At 32.6% G+C, this 17,899-nt stretch overlaps 1 protein-coding gene across 1 annotated transcript; it reads right to left on the bottom strand.

The window, feature by feature from the left end:
* Positions 1-1,476: 1,476 nt before the first annotated feature.
* Positions 1,477-17,103, bottom strand: LOC143235191 (uncharacterized). Its single transcript, XM_076473118.1, has 3 exons — positions 16,972-17,103; positions 2,698-3,034; positions 1,477-1,787 (listed from the first exon to the last, which is right to left on the bottom strand). Exons 1-2 carry the CDS (start codon positions 17,042-17,044, stop codon positions 2,736-2,738), a joined length of 372 nt encoding a protein of 123 aa, XP_076329233.1. The 5' UTR covers positions 17,045-17,103; the 3' UTR covers positions 1,477-1,787; positions 2,698-2,735.
* Between the last annotated feature and the right edge of the window lie 796 nt (positions 17,104-17,899).

Raw genomic sequence — 17,899 nt, 5'->3', positions numbered from 1 at the left:
TGTTTGGTACCTTCCCCTATCAGTAATGATGGCAATCATTTTTATTTGCAGTTAGCCAAACAAATATACATGGGTGTGAGGTAGTTTTAAAAAAATATAGTTTGTTTAAAATAAGATCTTCAGAAGATAACGGAATTATAAAATAGTAAAACTAAAAGTTTACTAATACCGACTTAGAAATCTTTTTTGCACCTCCCTAATTATCGTTCACATTGTCGTCAATAGATGACACTACATGCATAAAACAGGATCCTAAGTATGAAAGAGAACAACAATATATACTAAGTTTTAAAAGTTGTCCTTGAAATATTAGTGCAGGGTTTAATTTAGACTACGCATGTGCAGCTAAATAAATATTTTAACTGTTCAAAATGATGTAATAAGTAGCGGTTATACTCGTTAATATTTTGTCGTTTTACTTAAATTTTAGTTTTTCTTGTGAAATGTGTTTTTATATTGTCGCTTCAGTTATAAGGATGTTAGAAAATGCACAGAAGTATTGTTTTGGTGTTTAACATTTTCATTAATCATTGTTAAAAAATAATATCGTTTTCAACAAGTTAAAAAATCCACAAACTAAAACTTTACTGCCCTCTTCTGGCAACTTGTGAAAATAACTTACACAGGCAGTGCAAAGAATAGTTGTGGTCAGACAAGTAGTAACTATATCTCAATAGTGACGTTTGTTCTGAAGTTTTACAGTATCGTTAACCTGGTTTTGCAGAAGAATTTTACCTTCTAATTTTAATAAAGTGGTGAAATAATGTAGTTTGATTATTGGTTGGTTCTCGCAAATTACATTCACTGTTAGTAACGTCTCTCACTATGCAACATTTGACTGATGAAGTAGGTCTTGATCACGAGAAACCCATTTGAAATAAAAATTTATCTCAGGACGGCGGCTGGAATGGATATTAAAACATTTATTGTTAAGTGTTAATACCCATACCAACCGTTCTGAGATGCAGAATCCTTTACAGTATCCTATTTAAGGATATATGTCACCGATTGTTTACGATCTTTGTTTGCTAGGATGAAAGCTTTTGCGTTTTATTTCTTCATTATGATTTACAAACATGTTAGGGTTACTTGTACATTTTATCGCAAAGTAATACTTGTATGTAAGAAAATTACCCCAAAATTCGTTTTGTAATGTGCTTGCATGTTGGGAAAACTCAGAATGCGAGTTACTTTCATTGTCTTTACTAGAATCATCCGAGTTTGCGCATTTTTAAAAGATAAAAGTAAGTCTTACAAGTTGAAAGGTACGGTTTAGAAGAACAACCAATACAAGAAGGAGACGAACAGTATAAGAAATGTATTTCTACATCTAAACAATCTCTTTGGTATTTCAAGCAATAGGTTGACTGAGGAAACAATACATGTTATCTTTATAAATAACTAGTCTACAACAACAAGTGGTATAGACACCTTTTATTCACAGGTACATTCACAACCAAACATACAGCTATGTAATTGTTCTAATAATAAAATAAACCTAACGCTATCAATCAGTTTCTACCATTTTTTAAATTTAGGATTGAGGAAAATATTTATTTAGGAAGTAAAAACATTACAATTCTACTGGCTAAGCAGTTGTAGGTTTTGTTTAAACTGTAAGGTTTTTCACATCTCTCTCATTTTGAAATTACGATATCGCGATATGTGCGTCATATCCGAGAGCATCCAGTTTAGTTTGGATGTATATCAACTGTAGCACAAAACTTCCTTGATGTTGATTCACATCAGAAACCAATAACTTTATTTCTACTGGAAAGAAGAGGACACTAAAAATAATAATAATAAGATAATTAAAATAAATTTATGACTCAATAAAACATTAAGTACTTATATTGTTTCATTGTGGACACTTGTTTTCTATTCAGTTATATCTAGTATATCCACCGAAGTCTTTATAAACAATGTTATAAGCATACTAAACCATTTTAGGGTCGTTTCCATACTCCTCAGATAATAGAGGTTTGCTCCTTCTTGGGGTTTAATTACATGTTTGTTTTATCAACACACAAAACAACATATAAACACCAGTCAACACCTCTCTTTTAAACTTAAAATTATAGTTGAGTTGAATTACAAAACAATAATCTGATTGAGCTTTACAATGAAGCCACCTTACTCAAATCAACCCACCAACATAACCACTATGTTTGCTTGTTTGTAATTTCGCGCAAAACTATACGAGGGCCATCTGCGCTAGCCGTCCCTAATTTTGCGGTGTAAGACTAGAGGGAAAGCAGCTAGTCATCACCACCCACCGCCAATTCTTGGGCTACTATTTTACCTACGTTACATTATAATGCCCCCACAGTTTGAAAGGGCGAGCATGTTTGGTGTAACGGGAATTTGAGCCCGCGACCCTCGGATTGCGAGTCGAGTGCCTTAACCACCTAGCTATGCCAGGCCTAACTACCGTCTAGAACTCCAGTATACTATCTACATCGTTGAGCCTAACAAAATAACCACTGTCTTGGCAAAATATCAACACTATAGGACTCCAGCAAAATTACAGTTCTGTCCATCTTTAGTGAAAGAGTTGTTGTTTGAACCGTAACTATATAAACAATAAAACATTATAATTAATCGAATATCAGGCTAAACATCAGTATCATTATTATGAACAACAAAGTAGCGTGTCAGCAGCAGGAAACTTCTATAAGATGTCCTTTTGGTACTTACCTAAGAGATCTAAGACGACAACTGCGATTGCCCTGGTGTTAACATAAGGAGTAGCACTGGACTGGGTGAAGGACCCTTTGAGCAATGCATTGTTTCATGCACGCTTGACCACGCTTTTGAATAGCCGACTCAAAACTCCACGGTTGACCACTGTTGAAACGGATTCGATCATTTTCGGGGTTTTGTGGAGTCTCGTGGTTTTTCTGAAGTTGGTCTCCACTTGGGCGGATGGCTCCCCGGAAGTAAAGTTTTTTGTTGGAAACTGAAGGAAAGACTTGCCGGGAACGGTGGTTCATCGAATCTACACGAGTGCCGTCATCGTTAGATAGATTCGCCACTGCAAAAGAAATATTTTGTGGTTAGTATGGGCTGTGAAACAGTAATGCCAGACAACAAATGTCTACCGTTTTGCGTGCCGTACCTCAGGATCACGGGTTCGTTATAAGGGTTTGTTTAACTCCCACTATTCGATTATAGTGACTCAAAAAATTGGCGGTAGGTGCTATTGAACAACTGTCTTCCGTTTAATAAATTAGTTTAAAATCAGAGACGGTTAGTGTAGGTGGCCATTGTGCAGCTTCGTACGAGTATTCGAGAAAAAAAAACAATCAAATAATTGTAAAATCTAATTTTAATATTTCGCTTTAAGACGTGGCACAAAATCATTCCCAAGAAATGGTAAAGGTAACATCTATAACCGTCGGAAGTGATCCTAACAGCTGAGCGGTAAGTGTAGGTGGTACACGAGGGCTATCTGCGCTATCTGCCCCTAATGTAGCAGTTTCAGACCGTAGAGGGAAGGCAGTTAGTCATCACCACTCACCGCCAACTCTTTGGCTCTTCTTTTACCAACGAATAGTGGGATTGACTGAGACATTATAACGCGCCCATCGCTTAAAGAGAGAACATCTTTGGTGTGACGGGATTGGAACCCGCGACCGGGGCGATCTAGCTGCTTATAACGTTAAATAACGGGCTTTACGCTCAATAACTAACACATAATGGTTACAGACTTGTAACGTGGTGAAATAAAACTTGAAAGTTTGTTTCGTTTTATAGCAGAAATTGATGAGAAACAGAATTATGAAATTAAGCATACAGTTAATAGTTATTAAAACTGATATAGTTACTAAATCATAAATTATAGGGATGAGAAACATGAATTAATTTTAGTAATTTCCAAACCATCTTAGGGCCCCGGCACGGCCAGGTGGGTTAAGGCGTTTGATTCGTAATCCGAAGTTCGCGGGTTCGAATCCACATCGCACCAAATATGCTCGCCCTTTCAACCGTCAGGGCGTTATAATGTGATGGTCAATCCCACTATTCGCTGGTAAAAGAGCAGCCCAAGAGATGACGATGCTTGGTGATGACTAACTGCCCTCTCTCTAGTCTTGCACTGCTAAATTATGGACGGCTAGTGCAGATAGCCCTTATGTTACTGTTCGCGAAATTCGAAAACAAAAACAAACTTTTGTTGTTGTTTTTTATTAACATTTCGCCCAACTAAATGAACTAGTAGATTAGGTCGTTAATAAACGCCCAAACATAACCTATTTACGTCTTAGGGCGTTTATTTTGATTGTGTACGCGGCGAAACAAAAAACGGTTGTTATCTGCCACATTCAGTTGGCATAATGAATGCAACGAAAGCCACGTAGTAGTGATTTAAACAAGACCGTGTTTGTATTCTACTCTAATAACGTCGATCACGTTCTCTTACCATAAATATTATTTGAAACGATCGTATGTAAACAATCCTAGTTCATGGATTTCCAACACCAAACTCTCGTCAACAGGGACTTAATTCTAAATGATTCGTTGTCTACGTGTCTAATAATACAGACGAATTGCTCCTCTAATAGCTGACAGAACTCTAACGAAGTGTTTGTTTTGTCGACATAAAAGTCGTTTCGCAAGGATAAAACCTTAGGAAATTTATCTGTAAGTCGTGTGTTCACAAAACTGTCGTAGAAACGAAATGTTAGCAACTGGTTTTTCCATCTTCAAGTTACCGTTTACAAAGAAATTTATTTTAGGCGTTAAACCAACATTTACCTGGTAGACTTCGCAAATTTACCATTTAAAACTAAAGTTATACAATGGGTCATCTGTGCTCTACCCAAAGCGGGTATCAAACCACTAAATTTAGCGTAATAAGCCCCAAACTTGTTGCTAAGTCATCAGGGAGCTCGATTGTTTTATTAAGTCATGTAGAGAAAAGATGGTGTGGAAGGTGATAAAGCTTTCGTGATATTTTGGTGAACTATATCATAACTTAAGAAATCTACCATGATCTTACTGATATGTTGGGGGGTGAGATGGGTATTTTAAATATATTTTTGAAGAATTTAAAAAAGTATATTTGCAGACAATTAATTGTGAATTGTTAATACTGAATTACATATATGCCAAGTAATTAACTACCAATGACTAGTGAGAGGTATGGTAGTGTCCTACAGAGTCTACTGAAAACTATGCTAGCATTTTCAAGAAGGTACTGATACATATTGTAATATTTTTGTCGTGTGTGAAACTAACTGGACCTGGCATGGTCAGGTAGTTAAGGCGTTCGACTCGTAATCCGAGATTCGCGGGTTCGAATCCACATTGCACCAAATATGCTCGCCCTTTCAACCGTGAGGGCGTTATAATGTGATGGCCAATCCCACTATTCGTTGGTAAAAGAGTAGTCCAAGAGTTGACGGTGGGTGGTAATGACTAGCTGCCTTCCCTCTAGTCTTACACTGCAAAATTAGGGACGACTAGCGCAGATAGCCCTCGTGTAGCTTTGCGTGAAATTCATACAAACAACAAGCAACGTGTACAGTAAATGAATGTAATAAAAGTCAATATTGCTTGTCAAAATAATAACATTAATTTATTACACACACTACAACACAACTGATGTATTAATTTTAACACCCTGTTAAACATAGTTATTCCAATTTATCACACACACTACAACACAACTAATGTATTAATTTTAACACCCTGTTAAACATAGTTATTCAATTTATTACACACTACAACACAACTAATGTATTAATTTTAACACCCTGTTAAACATAGTTATTCCAATTTATTACACACACTACAACACAACTAATGTATTAATTTTAACACCCTGTTAAACATAATTATTCCAATTTATTACACACACTACAACACAACTAATGTATTAATTTTAACACCCTGTTAAACATAATTATTCCCATTTGTTACACACACTTCTCTACCCTAACACTTGAAATGCTACGGTCTGTGAAATATAATAAACCAATATGGAAGGCATAACTGTTCTGAAAACTATTTACAGAAAAAACGACTAATCGTACTCTAAAAAAATGATTTGATTGAAACTCGACATTTAGGCATGTGCCTGTTTTTAGGGTTAAGGTGATACATCCAGTTTTGTAGTTAGAATAAAATCGTTTTTTTTCTGGTGCGTGATAAGTTTTTTTGTACAACTTTGTGTCATTACTTTAGTTTACAACTTTGTGTCATTACTTTAGTTTACAACTTTGTGTCATTACTTTAGTTTGTTTCGCAAAATTTAAAAATGATAATTGTTTTTTTTTTAATTTAAAACTACAGTTTTATTACAATTTATCACCGAGGGGGTGACATTAAGTTTAAAACGGTTAATAGTTGTGGTATTAATATATTTAGAGATACTAAAAGAAGAACAGCCTGTCCCGTAAAGTATCGGTTGGTATTCTTAAGATATTTAGTCGAAAGATACCAATAAATATGCTTTTTAGTCAGAAAATACTGTATAACAGATTCTTTAGTTGGAAATACACTGTCACTGTTAGATGGGCTGTTCAGCCAGCATGTATTGAAAGAAGATAACCCGCGAGAATGATTTTGAAACGGTTGCTGCTGCTAGTTAAGCCTAATTGTCACAGTGTATGTGTGTATTTTTCAGCTGACGAACTTCTGTCTCAGTTACCTGCTAGTAGTGAATGTCATGTAGCTGATAAAACAAGTTAGGGAGAGTTAACAGTGTTACCTTAGATTTGACAAAACGTTTGGTGTGTCGTCCTATTATTTCTTGATTTTTACAGGCATCTGACGAAGTCATTATGAATACAGACACGAGGAGTTAGCGAGTTAGTCATAAAACACATAACTGGGCTTTATGGCCAGGTGGTTAAGGCGTTCGACTCGTAATCTCAGGGTTGCGGGTTCGAATCCCGGTTGCACCAAACATGCTCGCCCTTTCAGTCGTGAGGGAGTTATAATGTGACGGTCAATCCCACTATTCGTTGATAAAAGAGCAGCTCAAGAGTTGGCGGTGGGTGGTGATGATTAGCTGCATTCCCTCTAGCTTTACACTGCTAAATTATGGACGGCTAGCGCAGATAGCCCTCGATTGGCTTTGTGTGAAATACAAAAACATAATTTGTTTTCCCTCTTTTTGTCTCACATCTCGTCACGAATGTTGTCTTTACTGGTATCAGTTTTCCTTCTCCCTGTGTCGAGAAGTCGTATAAACTGTTTGTTTTTGCTTATCAGGAAATTTATCGGAACTGTTTGCTCTGGAAAAAATCAGATTATTTGGAACCAATGACGATGTTTCACCAGTCACGAGGCTTCCGTATTGTGAAAGCAGAGAATGAGAAAGCTTGAAAATTTAGAAGATAAACATTACCTATAATGTGAAACGTTGAAGGAACAGAAGGAAACTTTGACACTCAACACATCTCAGCCATTGAAAGATTCTTAAAAGACATAACTTTTTATGATGTTGAAAACGATCAGGGACACGTGGTAATGTTTTGGTGTTAAACACAACAAATGTTCTCAGGTCTAACAGAACATTACTAAATGAATATCTTTACAAAAACTCCAACTCGTTGAAATATAGTAAATTTCATTCACTTCTTTCGAAAAGAATTCGTGACAGTGTTGGAATGTACAAGACAGTAGTTCCATAGAAGATTCTAACACTGTCCTTTAACTGTCTCATATTTATACAGACAGAGAGATAACGCAAGTATAACATGGATGAGCGTGTTTATAAAGATAGAAAAAAAATGAAAGTGTAACTTAAGTGGCTGCCACAGACGTATGTACTTTGAAAGAAAGACAGAGTAATTTAAAAAGACCGTTGGTTTGAGTAACTTGTAAAATATTATGGAGTAATGAGTGACGTGTGTTTCAGTCTTAGTGTTGCTTCCAAGTTGTCTAATAAAATAGGAATATAAATATCAATGTTTCCTTAATCATAGCCTCCAGTGGCATAGCGGTATGTCTGCGGACTTAAAGCTATAAACCGAGCCCATTGTATAGCTTTGTGCTAAACTACAAACGAACAAACGACTGATTCATTATTGTTAATTAAGAACACTAGTTTTAAACCTTATAGATGAACAACTCTTAAGTGGCCTACACAAGTCCAAACTCAACTAAAACCTTTATAGAACATCTAGGACCCAGTGGTTAACGTGTAGGTTTGCGTTACGTAAGGTCGTCTGTTCGGAACGTGACGCCACTAAACACGCTACACAGTCGCAGCTGTTACCGAATTATAAGTGATACTTAATCCTATTATTTTAGGCATGGCCAAGCGCGTAAGGCGTGCGACTCGTAATCCGAGGGTCGCGGGTTCGCGCCCGCGTCGCGCTAAACATGCTCGCCCTCCCAGCCGTGGGGGTGTATAATGTGACGGTCAATCCCACTATCCGTTGGTAAAAGAGTAGCCCAAGAGTTGGCGGTGGGTGGTGATGACTAGCTGCCTTCCCTCTAGTCTTACACTGCTAAATTAGGGACGGCTAGCACAGATAGCCCTCGAGTAGCTTTGTGCGAAATTCCCAAACAAACAAACCTATTATTTTAACCAAAGGACCTGACTGAATCCTTGTACGGCGGATAGTGTTGTCAGTGATTCAAAATTACGGACTAGCATAAAGATTTAACTTAAAATAATTAAGGTCACAAATTTCAACGTCTGTTCTTTAAAAACTTACGTGTAGCATTGTTATAAGTATCAGGAAAAAAAAAATATATATATTGGGGCATAAAACAGAATGTTAAGATAACCATAACGGTAAGGCTATTCGCGGGGAATTTGAAATTTTTTTTTCAAGACTAATATTATTATTTTACTAATTAATGATCAAATATTCAAGACTGGCTATTTCCAAATTATCTTGGTTCACTTATAAAGAAAAACTGGCACAGTTCAAGTCTCGCTGAAAACGAGATTTTCCTTAGGCCTACTGTACGAATGTTGAAATCATTATTAAAATAAAAACAACACACGTTTCAAACTTTACTCGCGTTTAGCGAAATTAATCAAAGATATTTATTTTAGAACGACGACATTTCATAATTTAAATTACATAGCATATTGAGGATCTCGTGTTTTACCCGCAGAGATCATTTTCTGATCACAAGAGCATCCACACGAAACTTTAACTTGATATAAAGCTGGCAGGCAAATAGCTAAATTCTCATCAGTGCAGAAGAACGAATGTATTATCGTTAATTACTTTGTTTTTATATTCCATGAAGGAAAGTAGAAAAACACATTATAAATTTAGTTATGTGAAGGAGTTTATCTAATAAATCTGTTTACATATTAGATTTAATAAAGACTCTCGAGGCTTAAGTAAACTTAACAATTTTGCTTTATTCGAAAACAAAGAAAATGTTGGCGCTACAATTGCAAGCGGGTTCATCCATCTTTATTGTGTTATTATTTAGGCTTAACCGTGATAGCGATACTCTTTTTAACACAAATTAAAACTTGATCAATCAAACAATTGCTCTTTGAGTGCGACTATAGAAAGTACGTTCTGTATTGGTTTACGGTGATAAGTTCCCAACTGACTTGATCAGTTCTAAACATTGTTTATATAAACTACAATTTATAATAATTACTATAAGTGTGTACGGTAATTTAAATCAATAAAGTTAAAGTCTGTTAATCTTCCAAAAGATAAAAAAGGCTTTTTTCGATATTTACACATTAACCAGGACATATTTACATCTTCTGTTTGATATCGTAGACAAAGTTTGTGAATTCTATTACTTTATTTCTGCTTTTCTCAAATTTTGTTTTAGAGAATCTGGTTTAGATATGAAGGTAAAACTGAAAATAAACTACACGCCAGTTAGTGAAAACATTATTACAAAACTTAACTTAATGAACGTAAATAACAACTAACTAAAACCTAACTACAATATATAAAATTATGAAAGAACAGCCACAACTGAAACGTATTTACCATAACTGATAACTACAAGAAACATAATAACTACTACTTAGACGAGGTAAAGGAACCTATAACAAGGTAGCCACAAACATTTATTACCGAAATAGACTTCGTGAGGTAAATAAAACATAGACGAGGTAACTACTGTCCGGATAAGATAACTGAAAGTGAGACAAGGTAACTAAAGTGTGGATAAGATAACTCAAACTGTAACGAGGTAACTAATGTCCAGATAAAATAACTAAAACAAGGAAACTAATGTCCAGATAGGATAACTGAAACTGAGACGAGGATATTTAAAGTGTGATAAATGACTATCTATACATGTTGTTTCATACGTTACTGTAACACAAATAATTCTTTATTATCTACACACATTGTTTCATACGTTACTGTAACACAAATAATTCTTTATTATCTACACACGTTGTTTCATACGTTATTGTAACACAAATAATTCTTTATTATCTACACAGATTGTTTCATACGTTACTGTAACACAAATAATTCTTTATTATCTACACACGTTGTCTCATACGTTATTGTAACACAAATAATTCTTTATTATCTACACACATTGTTTCATACGTTACTGTAACACAAATAATTCTTTATTATCTACACACGTTGTCTCATACGTTATTGTAACACAAATAACTCTTTATTATCTACACACATTGTTTCATACGTTACTGTAACACAAATAATTCTTTATTATCTACACACATTGTTTTCATACGTTACTGTAACACAAATAATTCTTTATTATCTACACACGTTGTCTCATACGTTATTGTAACACAAATAATTCTTTATTATCTACACACATTGTTTCATACGTTACTGTAACACAAATAATTCTTTATTATCTACACACGTTGTCTCATACGTTATTGTAACACAAATAACTCTTTATTATCTACACACATTGTTTCATACGTTACTGTAACACAAATAATTCTTTATTATCTACACACATTGTTTCATACGTTACTGTAACACAAATAATTCTTTATTATCTACACACGTTGTCTCATACGTTATTGTAACACAAATAATTCTTTATTATCTACACACATTGTTTCATACGTTACTGTAACACAAATAATTCTTTATTATCTACACACGTTGTCTCATACGTTATTGTAACACAAATAATTCTTTATTATCTACACACATTGTCTCATACGTTATTGTAACACAAATAATTCTTTATTATCTACACACGTTGTTTCATACGTTACTGTAACACAAATAATTCTTTATTATCTACACACGTTGTCTCATACGTTACTGTAACACAAATAATTCTTTATTATCTACACACGTTGTTTCATACGTTACTGTAACACAAATAATTCTTTATTATCTACGCACATTGTTTCATACGCTACTGTAACACAAATAATTCTTTATTATCTACACACGTTGTCTCATACGTTACTGTAACACAAATAATTCTTTATTATCTACACACGTTGTTTCATACGTTACTGTAACACAAATAATTCTTTATTATCTACACACATTGTTTCATACGTTACTGTAACACAAATAATTCTTTATTATCTACACACGTTGTTTCATACGCTACTGTAACACAAATAATTCTTTATTATCTACACACATTGTTTCATACGTTACTGTAACACAAATAATTCTTTATTATCTACACACGTTGTCTCATACGTTATTGTAACACAAATAATTCTTTATTATCTACACACATTGTTTCATACGTTATTGTAACACAAATAATTCTTTATTATCTACACATATTGTTTCATACGTTACTGTAACACAAATAATTCTTTATTATCTACACACGTTGTCTCATACGTTATTGTAACACAAATAATTCTTTATTATCTACACACATTGTTTCATACGTTACTGTAACACAAATAATTCTTTATTATCTACACACATTGTTTCATACGTTACTGTAACACAAATAATTCTTTATTATCTACACACGTTGTCTCATACGTTATTGTAACACAAATAATTCTTTATTATCTACACACATTGTTTCATACGTTATTGTAACACAAATAATTCTTTATTATCTACACACATTGTTTCATACGTTACTGTAACACAAATAATTCTTTATTATCTACACACGTTGTCTCATACGTTATTGTAACACAAATAATTCTTTATTATCTACACACATTGTTTCATACGTTACTGTAACACAAATAATCCTTTATTATCTACACACGTTGTTTCATACGTTACTGTAACACAACTAATTCTTTATTATCTACACACGTTGTTTCATACGTTACTGTAACACAAATAATTCTTTATTATCTACACACGTTGTCTCATACGTTACTGTAACACAAATAATTCTTTATTATCTACACACGTTGTTTCATACGTTACTGTAACACAAATAATTCTTTATTATCTACACACGTTGTTTCATACGTTATTGTAACACAAATAATTCTTTATTATCTACACACGTTGTTTCATACGTTATTGTAACACAAATAATTCTTTATTATCTACACACGTTGTCTCATACGTTACTGTAACACAAATAATTCTTTATTATCTACACTCATTGTTTCATACGTTACTGTAACACAAATAATTCTTTATTATCTACACACGTTGTTTCATACGCTACTGTAACACAAATAATTCTTTATTATCTACACACATTGTTTCATACGTTACTGTAACACAAATAATTCTTTATCTACACACGTTGTTTCATACGTTACTGTAACACAAATAATTCTTTATTATCTACACACGTTGTTTCATACGTTACTGTAACACAAATAATTCTTTATTATCTACACACGTTGTCTCATACGTTATTGTAACAAAAATAATTCTTTATTATCTACACACATTGTTTCATACGTTACTGTAACACAAATAATTCTTTATTATCTACACACGTTATTTCATACGTTACTGTAACACAAATAATTCTTTATTATCTACACACGTTGTCTCATACGTTATTGTAACACAAATAATTCTTTATTATCTACACACATTGTTTCATACGTTACTGTAACACAAATAATTCTTTATTATCTACACACGTTGTTTCATACGTTACTGTAACACAAATAATTCTTTATTATCTACGCACATTGTTTCATACGTTACTGTAACACAAATAATTCTTTATTATCTACACACGTTGTCTCATACGTTACTGTAACACAAATAATTCTTTATTATCTACACACATTGTTTCATACGTTACTGTAACACAAATACTTCTTTATTATCTACACACGTTGTTTCATACGTTACTGTAACACAAATAATTCTTTATTATCTACACACATTGTTTCATACGTTACTGTAACACAAATAATTCTTTATTATCTACACACGTTGTTTCATACGTTACTGTAACACAAATAATTCTTTATTATCTACACACATTGTTTCATACGTTACTGTAACACAAATAATTCTTTATTATCTACACACGTTGTTTCATACGTTACTGTAACACAAATAATTCTTTATTATCTACACGTTGTTTCATACGTTATTGTAACACAAATAATTCTTTATTATCTACACACATTGTTTCATCCGTTACTGTAACACAAATAATTCTTTATTATCTACACACGTTGTTTCATACGTTACTGTAACACAAATAATTCTTTATTATCTACACACGTTGTCTCATACGTTACTGTAACACAAATAATTCTTTATTATCTACACACATTGTTTCATACGTTACTGTAACACAAATAATTCTTTATTATCTACACACGTTGTTTCATACGTTACTGTAACACAAATAATTCTTTATTATCTACACACGTTGTTTCATACGTTACTGTAACACAAATAATTCTTTATTATCTACACACGTTGTCTCATACGTTATTGTAACACAAATAATTCTTTATTATCTACACACATTGTTTCATACGTTACTGTAACACAAATAATTCTTTATTATCTACACACGTTATTTCATACGTTACTGTAACACAAATAATTCTTTATTATCTACACACGTTGTTTCATACGTTATTGTAACACAAATAATTCTTTATTATCTACACACATTGTTTCATACGTTACTGTAACACAAATAATTCTTTATTATCTACACACGTTGTTTCATACGTTACTGTAACACAAATAATTCTTTATTATCTACGCACATTGTTTCATACATTACTGTAACACAAATAATTCTTTATTATCTACACACGTTGTTTCATACGTTACTGTAACACAAATAATTCTTTATTATCTACGCACATTGTTTCATACATTACTGTAACACAAATAATTCTTTATTATCTACACACGTTGTCTCATACGTTACTGTAACACAAATAATTCTTTATTATCTACACATTGTTTCATACGTTACTGTAACACAAATACTTCTTATTATCTACACACGTTGTTTCATACGTTACTGTAACACAAATAATTCTTTATTATCTACACATATTGTTTCATACGTTACTGTAACACAAATAATTCTTTATTATCTACACACGTTGTTTCATACGCTACTGTAACACAAATAATTCTTTATTATCTACACACATTGTTTCATACGTTACTGTAACACAAATAATTCTTTATTATCTACACACGTTGTTTCATACGTTACTGTAACACAAATAATTCTTTATTATCTACACACGTTGTCTCATACGTTATTGTAACACAAATAATTCTTTATTATCTACACACGTTGTCTCATACGTTATTGTAACACAAATAATTCTTTATTATCTACACACATTGTTTCATCCGTTACTGTAACACAAATAATTCTTTATTATCTACACACGTTGTTTCATACGTTACTGTAACACAAATAATTCTTTATTATCTACACACGTTGTCTCATACGTTATTGTAACACAAATAATTCTTTATTATCTACACACATTGTTTCATACGTTACTGTAACACAAATAATTCTTTATTATCTACACACGTTGTTTCATACGTTACTGTAACACAAATAATTCTTTATTATCTACACACGTTGTTTCATACGTTATTGTAACACAAATAATTCTTTATTATCTACGCACATTGTTTCATACGTTGCTGTAACACAAATAATTCTTTATTATCTACACACGTTGTTTCATACGTTACTGTAACACAAATAATTCTTTATTATCTACGCACATTGTTTCATACATTACTGTAACACAAATAATTCTTTATTATCTACACACGTTGTCTCATACGTTACTGTAACACAAATAATTCTTTATTATCTACACACATTGTTTCATACGTTACTGTAACACAAATACTTCTTTATTATCTACACACGTTGTTTCATACGTTACTGTAACACAAATAATTCTTTAATATCTACACACGTTGTTTCATACGTTACTGTAACACAAATAATTCTTTATTATCTACACACATTGTTTCATACGTTACTGTAACACAAATAATTCTTTATTATCTACACACTTTGTTTCATACGTTACTGTAACACAAATAATTCTTTATTATCTACACACGTTGTTTTATACGTTACTGTAACACAAATAATTCTTTATTATCTACACACGTTGTTTCATACGTTACTGTAACACAAATAATTCTGTATTATCTACACACGTTGTTTCATACGTTACTGTAACACAAATAATTCTTTATTATCTACAAACGTTGTTTCATACGTTATTGTAACACAAATAATTCTTTAATATCTACACACGTTGTTTTATACGTTACTGTAACACAAATAATTCTGTATTATCTACACACGTTGTTTCATACGTTACTGTAACACAAATAATTTTTTATTATCTACAAACGTTGTTTCATACGTTATTGTAACAGAAATAATTCTTTAATATCTACACACGTTGTTTCATACGTTACTGTAACACAAATAATTCTTTATTATCTACACACATTGTTTCATACGTTACTGTAACACAAATAATTCTTTATTATCTACACACGTTGTTTCATACGTTACTGTAACACAAATAATTCTTTATTATCTACACACGTTGTTTCATACGTTACTGTAACACAAATAATTCTGTATTATCTACACACTTTGTTTCATACGTTACTGTAACACAAATAATTCTTTATTATCTACACACGTTGTTTCATACGTTACTGTAACACAAATAATTCTGTATTATCTACACACGTTGTTTCATACGTTACTGTAACACAAATAATTCTGTATTATCGACACACGTTGTTTCATACGTTACTGTAACACAAATAATTCTTTATTATCTACACACATTGTTTCATACGTTACTGTAACACAAATAATTCTTTATTATCTACACACGTTGTTTCATACGTTACTGTAACACAAATAATTCTTTATTATCTACACACGTTGTTTCATACGTTACTGTAACACAAATAATTCTGTATTATCTACACACGTTGTTTCATACGTTACTGTAACACAAATAATTCTTTATTATCTACACACTTTGTTTCATACGTTACTGTAACACAAATAATTTTTTATTATCTACACACGTTGTTTTATACGTTACTGTAACACAAATAATTCTGTATTATCTACACACGTTGTTTCATACGTTACTGTAACACAAATAATTCTTTATTATCTACAAACGTTGTTTCATACGTTATTGTAACACAAATAATTCTTTATTATCTACACACGTTTCATACGTTACTGTAACACAACGTTTATCGGTTTTTAAGTACTCCCAATTTAACATTTATTGTAGAGAGCAAAGAAATTAAAAGCCCTCCCCGTTCATTAGCTAAGCGGTAATCCTAGAGTCTTATGGTGCTCAAATTGTGGTTTTGATTCCTGTGATAGACAGAGTACAGATAACTCATTGTGTAGCTTTGCGCTTTGCAACCTCGAGATCCGTAAGTGTTAAAACGTGTTTAAACAAATATTGGTCAAGTAAAAGTTCTTAACAGATCTATATCTTATGTTAATTTAGTAATTATTTCTTACATTTCTTTTATTATGTAGTAAATAATAGAAGACACAGTAAAACAATTAACACAAAAGAAAGAAATGACCAACCTGTTAGGGTTAATATAAGGCCTAAAACCGTCCATTTTAAGATGTAAGCCAGAGAGGAGCATGTTTTGGCCATCCTTCGGACCTTTAGTCAGCAATATTATTTATAATAAATGGAAATTAATTTGTTAACTAGAAAATATTTCTTAAAACCAGTTGCTTTTGTTTCTTGTTAAAGTTACTGTTAGTTTCTGAAGAACGTCTATCTTTACTCAAAACTTGAGGAGACAGTAATATTTTTTTCTTTGACTGCACGCAAGCCTGGAGCACGTGCTTGATGATGAACCAAGGGATGCGATTTCAGCTCTCCGTACTAGGCAGCTCTTTTACATCTGTTAGCTATTTCACAGGTGCTTTATAAATATACACACACATCAACTCCCAATAAATGACGTCTTAAAGAAACGTTTACTGAGTGGTCCGCTGAATATTTCGAAGTCGATGCTTTCGCCCACGCGCACGGCGAATCGAAACGAAAGTCTTTGTGTGAAACGTCTGCTCACGTGGGAGGACTTATTTTGTTTCGTTCGAACGAGATTAAAGTTGCGCCTAATTAATTTAAAAACTAAGATACTGAATGTTACTAAGCAACGAAGTAGATGTTACAAAATTGTTTAAATCAAAGTATAGGCCTACAAAAAACATTTATATTTAAAAAGCTGGAAAGAAAACAGGTTTGAAATTCATAATCCGCATTTCGGCCACAACTCTGTTTTAATCAGCGGAGAGTTGTTCATTCGAGATCATTTACTTTTACGGACTGTAAACTTTACGTATTCATTCCCTATTCTAAGTTGTCTTAGACAGCAAACAAACAATTCCATAATTAGCAAAATGAGTCAATAATATGTAGAGGATAATAAAACGATAGGGCGTCATTGAAAAATAGGGCATATTTCAAACATCTTAAGGTAAGCTTGTTTTTGTTTGG

Source organism: Tachypleus tridentatus, chromosome 2 (genome assembly GCF_004210375.1).
Source record: "Tachypleus tridentatus isolate NWPU-2018 chromosome 2, ASM421037v1, whole genome shotgun sequence".
Taxonomy (NCBI): Eukaryota; Metazoa; Arthropoda; class Merostomata; order Xiphosura; family Limulidae; genus Tachypleus; species Tachypleus tridentatus.
The sequence above is the reverse complement of the archived record's forward strand: the minus strand, read 5'-3'. Positions and strand labels throughout refer to the sequence as shown.